Below are 5,002 nucleotides of genomic sequence, written 5' to 3'. Positions count from 1 at the left end.
CCCGGAGAGCAGGAGGGTAGTGTTAGGGTTGAACTGGCTATTTGTATGCATAACCTTAATAATATACTGGGGAAGCTATGCTAAGTACATAAACTACGAGTAAATCAACTGTTGAAGACAAGAAGAACTACAACCGGCAACAGGAAGTGCGTCACGACGCTGGGATCAGCGTACACGCGGACGACAGGAGGAGCAAGTTTAAACCACGCTCCTCCTCCCTCGGACAGGCCAGCATTGAGCGGGAAATATCTCTCAGTATAAAAGAGAGAACAATATGATGTGTCGCTCTCTTCTCTGTTTTGCCCTGCGAGGTAAAACAGCGAGACCGTATATATACGAACCACACATATACCACACACGTGTTTGCATTAATTAAAGTACAGCTAAATCAGAAGTTACTATGTGCTGACTATTTTGTTCTGTTACCAGAAACGAACTGTCGCAACATTAACAGTAGTGAACAGGTAATTTAACAGTTTCCGATAACTGTTGGGCTTGTGTTTGTTATGCCTAAGCGGGTCAGTGGAATAGGGAGCGAGGTAGACTTGGCCATTATTCAGAACATTATGGTATGCTGTGTACTGTCCGCTCCCGTGGAACGGTGAACCAATGTATTTTGTGTTGATATTCTCCGGCAGTAGATTTATTGTGTCATCCCAGCAAGGACGCACTGAGATTATCAGTAGAGCGGCTACATAACTGACAATCATGGCAATGTACTGGAGATAAAACACATCATTGCGCTTTAAATCTTTGCATGAGTTACTTAGCTGGGGTCGGCGTACACCTGATGATTTAGATAAAATAACACCACCCTCCCTTCCGTCTGTCATTTTCCTTTCCCTTCGTTTTTTTGTTGTCAAATAATATTTTTTAAATGTACAAAGTAAATTATTAAAAGCATTAAAATTGGGATGTTTCCCACTTATTTACACAACCTACTCCACACTTTGCAAAGTGAAAGGTTATAGAAAAGTTCTGAAATTAAGTAGTAAACAGAAGAAAAGCAGAATTGAGTCCAATTACAATGCAAATAATTTAATGGTCTATGGTTCAATCCCATTTCTGAAGGTCTGATGAATAATTAATATTGTTCCTCCTCTTCCTTGTAGCAGGCGCAGCAGCACACTGCCCTCCAAAGCCTGCAAAAAAATCGCCGGACTGCCCCTTTCCTAGCTCTGCATGGAACATCCAGTGTCACATCCTTGGTGACGTGTGGAGTGACATCCAGGATGACCACAGCAACATCCTCTGAAAAGGGAAAAAAAGAGGAACAGAATGTAATCAAATGCAAACCGTAGCTTCTAACCACTGGCCAGTTGAAAGGTTCTCCTAAGATGTCATGACAAACGGCACCTGTCAGAGTGCTCTCTAAGTGTTACTCACCTGCTTGGATGTCAGCTGGCAGAGTGGTGAAGACAGCCATCGTGAGAGTCCTTTCTTCAGGTGTGACATCCACAACCCCCAAGAGGGAAGAGATGGGCTCTGCCTCTGTATTAGGGGTGATGTCCACAACATTCAGGTGGGAAGAAGCCGGGTCTGCCTCTGTGTTAGGGGTGATGTCCACAACATTCAGGTTGGAAGAAGCCGGGTCTGCCTCTGTCTTTGGGGTGATATCCACAACCTCCAGGTGGGAACAAGCCGGGTCTGCCTCTATGTTAGGGGTGACTTCCACAACCTCCAGGTAGGAAGAAGCCGGGTCTGCCTCTGTGTTAGGGGTGATGTCCACAACCTCCAGGTGGGAAGATGCCGGGTCTGCCTCTGTCTTAGGGGTGATATCCACAACATTCAGGTGGGAAGAAGCCGGATCTGCCTCTATGTTAGGGGTGATGTCCACAACATTCAGGTGGGAAGAAGCCGGGTCTGCCTCTGTATTAGGGGTGATGTCCACAACATTCAGGTGGGAAGAAGCCGGGTCTGCCTCTGTTTTTGGGGTGATGTCTTGAACCTCCAGGTGGGAAGATGCCGGGTCTGCCTCTGTCTTAGGGGTGATATCCACAACCTCCAGGTGGGAACAAGCCGGGTCTGCATCTGTGTTAGTGGTGATGTCCACAACATTCAGGTGGGAAGAAGCCGGATCTGCCTCTGTGTTAGGGGTGATGTCCACAACATTCAGGTGGGAAGAAGCCGGGTCTGCCTCTGTCTTTGGGGTGATATCCACAACCTCCAGGTGGGAACAAGCCGGGTCTGCCTCTATGTTAGGGGTGACTTCCACAACCTCCAGGTAGGAAGAAGCCGGGTCTGCCTCTGTGTTAGGGGTGATGTCCACAACCTCCAGGTGGGAAGAAGCCGGGTCTGTGTTATGGGTGACAACAACAATCCTGATGATCTCTACTACTACAAGGCACCAAGATGTCATCAGAACAGGCATCTGTCAGAGTGCTCTCTATCATTGCTACTCACCTGCTTGGATGTCAGCTGGTCGTGTGGTGGAGACGGCCACCGGGAGGACAGAGGGGACTGGTAGGGTGGCTGCAGGGGGCTGGAAGCAGCTCTGCACCTCGTCCGCCACAAAGGCACAGACAGAGCTCATATAAAAAGGGCTCTGGAGGTCATCTGTGGAGAAGGACTGACTGATTCTCCCGAGGATCGACCGCACAGAGTCAAAAGCAGCAGCCCTGGAGAAAGGGATGTGATGTGAAGGGTCCTTTAACATGCTGGAGAGCTTCTCCACTACGGCCGCCACCATGCCCACGGCCATCCCGCTTATTAGCATTGGGTGCTCTGAATGGCCTTCCTCTGGCTGAAGCCACAGGGCCAGGAGGAGCCTGGGCACAACCTCCACCACCACCTGAGATGGGCTGAGCAGGTTGCTACGGGGATCATTGGACTGCTCGCCCAGAATGTTCCTCACAGCTCTCTCCACGATGCTGTGGACTTTAGGATCGCTGAAATCAACAAAAAGGAGAAGACAAAGCTAAACGATGTGCAATGTGCTCACAGAGAACACAGTCTTAGTCTGTTTCTGCGTAGTTCCAGATGTGTAGATAAATGGATCAAGTCATATGCAGGGCAGTACATGGAACTCACATGTCAGCTGGCGAGGTGGAGTGCATGGAGCGGCGGAGCTTGCAGAAAGCCTTGTGCTCTATGTCCATCATTTTTAGGCAAGTGTTTACTTCCCAGGCCTGCAGTATGAAACAGGAAGTCCCATTAGTGTAATTTCACAACAGATCTATTCTGCTGTGCTAACGAGTTGTTGAAAGGCTAGTAAAGAGCTCACTGACTTGTAGTATGTCTCTAACTCTCATTCTCTTACCAGCCGTGCGAGGTCATTTCCCTCCTCCAGGGTTTCCTTCCACACCCTTCAAATAAAACACAGAGCAATTCAACTTTCCTGGCTTCTGATTTTTCTGTTGTTAGTGGCAGGGAATGGGAGTGAAGGTGAGCGCTGATGTGGTACTCACCTCTCCCTAAGGGATTTTTTGCCCTGAGACACCAGCCAGTTGCTCATGTGCTCCTTGGTGACATGGGGCGGGACCTGGCCTTGACTCTGGAGCAGCAGATAGTGGACCATGAGCTTCTTCTGCAAGGTGAGGTAAGGTGTGAGACCATGCCACGAAATCCCATATCATGTGCTTTCAGAAGGGTCTCTTGCAACATTTCACAACTACTCATGCCTGACAATTTGCAAGTGATATTAAGAACTCTTATGACCAACTTCTCTAAACTGTCTTGAAATACAACTCTCTTTCTGTTGTTTATGTTTTTGTGGGATGAATCTTACCTGTTTATTGTAATATGTTTCCTCCCAGCAGGCCTGCAGAGTCTGAAAATAAAGGCTGCTTCTACAGAATTCCTTTGAAGATAATGAAAATAATGATGCTTTGTTATGCACATTATGCACAGGCATTTACACTATGCTAAAATGAATTTCTCCTAAGATTACCTTTGTGGGACCATAAGTGAACTCTGGAATGCACCAAACCCTATCCATGGTAAGATTGGGAAGAAATGCAGCGCTATAGATATACGGGATGCTCTAGAGATAACAGGAATGACTTAAAGTCGATAATGATCACTGACTGTGGAGTCGTCCAATATGTTGCACTTAGAATTGAGTTGTAGGCGATGTTTGGCGCAAAATAGAATGTTTACATTCTATTGCCATGGAGAAATGGAATGTGTAGAACCTGTATAATTGGATATGCTTCTATGTCTTTATTTCGTGAAAAATTAAGCTCTTTATTATGTCATAATGTGTATATGAGGACGTAGGAGCCCGTCCCGATACATGACGCGATTATCCAGGTGCATGTTGCTTAGACCTACTAATCCAACCTTGGTTTACAAGTTAAATACATTGTTTATATATGCCTATACAAATCTATTGACCACATCCATTTAAAGCAATGATTGTCAATTGAAAATGTGGTTGTTGTGATATCCTGTTGTGCGCCTTGAGTGTCAGTCCCCTTAAGCACATTATTTCAAAATTTCCGAGCTCTGAATTGACACAATGAACACTTTTGCAAAGATATTCGGTTACAAATAAGAGTATGAATGACAATAAACGTATGACTTGGATTGTATGCATAATAGTGTAGTAAACAATATCACTCAGCGTGGGAACTTTTGGTGTTGGGAAAGTATCCGTTATAAGTGTCCATGGCACGTATCACTTCGTTGTCTTGTTGGTAATAGTAAAAATGCATGACAGTCCGCATTGTAATGGTCTAACAGGTGTTTTTCATTTTGTTTCTCCCATTAAACAGACATCTGAGAACGGAATTGCTTACAGTTGTACCTATGATGCACAGACACACTAAAGCTGTACAGTGTAGTTTGATAAGTCAGTTTCAATTATACATATATACACACAATCTCGGCTATTTGCATATGTACGACCGTCCAAACTTGACCCCACACACATACACACACATTAATGCTAATCTCTCACACACTTTTCAACATTGCACAACCTGCAACAAGACACTGAAAGAGCATGTTATTCCAAGTGTGTTTGTGTTTGAATAAAGACCCGAAGAATGAAATCAATGTG

The 5,002-nt window shown here is 45.6% G+C and overlaps 1 protein-coding gene across 1 annotated transcript; it reads right to left on the bottom strand.

Moving 5' to 3' along the window:
* Nucleotides 1-1,025: 1,025 nt before the first annotated feature.
* On the bottom strand, nt 1,026-4,802 carry LOC115168985 (uncharacterized). Its single transcript, XM_029724582.1, has 6 exons — nt 3,408-4,802; nt 3,260-3,305; nt 3,031-3,128; nt 2,404-2,888; nt 1,387-2,295; nt 1,026-1,251 (listed from the first exon to the last, which is right to left on the bottom strand). The coding sequence occupies exons 1-6, from the start codon at nt 3,515-3,517 to the stop codon at nt 1,085-1,087; spliced, it is 1,815 nt and encodes a 604-aa protein (XP_029580442.1). The 5' UTR covers nt 3,518-4,802; the 3' UTR covers nt 1,026-1,084.
* Nucleotides 4,803-5,002: the final 200 nt, after the last annotated feature.

This window comes from Salmo trutta, chromosome 30 (genome assembly GCF_901001165.1).
Source record: "Salmo trutta chromosome 30, fSalTru1.1, whole genome shotgun sequence".
NCBI lineage: Eukaryota > Metazoa > Chordata > Actinopteri > Salmoniformes > Salmonidae > Salmo > Salmo trutta.
The sequence above is the reverse complement of the archived record's forward strand: the minus strand, read 5'-3'. Positions and strand labels throughout refer to the sequence as shown.

Excerpts from the sequence above, each read along its gene's own strand:
- LOC115168985 (XM_029724582.1), bottom strand. The coding sequence starts at position 3,517 with ATGGTCCACTATCTGCTGCTCCAGAGTCAAGGCCAGGTCCCGCCCCAT. Across the intron at positions 3,129-3,259 it reads GAAATGACCTCGCACGGCTG|GCCTGGGAAGTAAACACTTG; the intron begins GTAAGAGAATGA and ends TTCATACTGCAG. Across the intron at positions 2,296-2,403 it reads ACCAGCTGACATCCAAGCAG|ACCCGGCTTCTTCCCACCTG; the intron begins GTGAGTAGCAAT and ends CCCATAACACAG.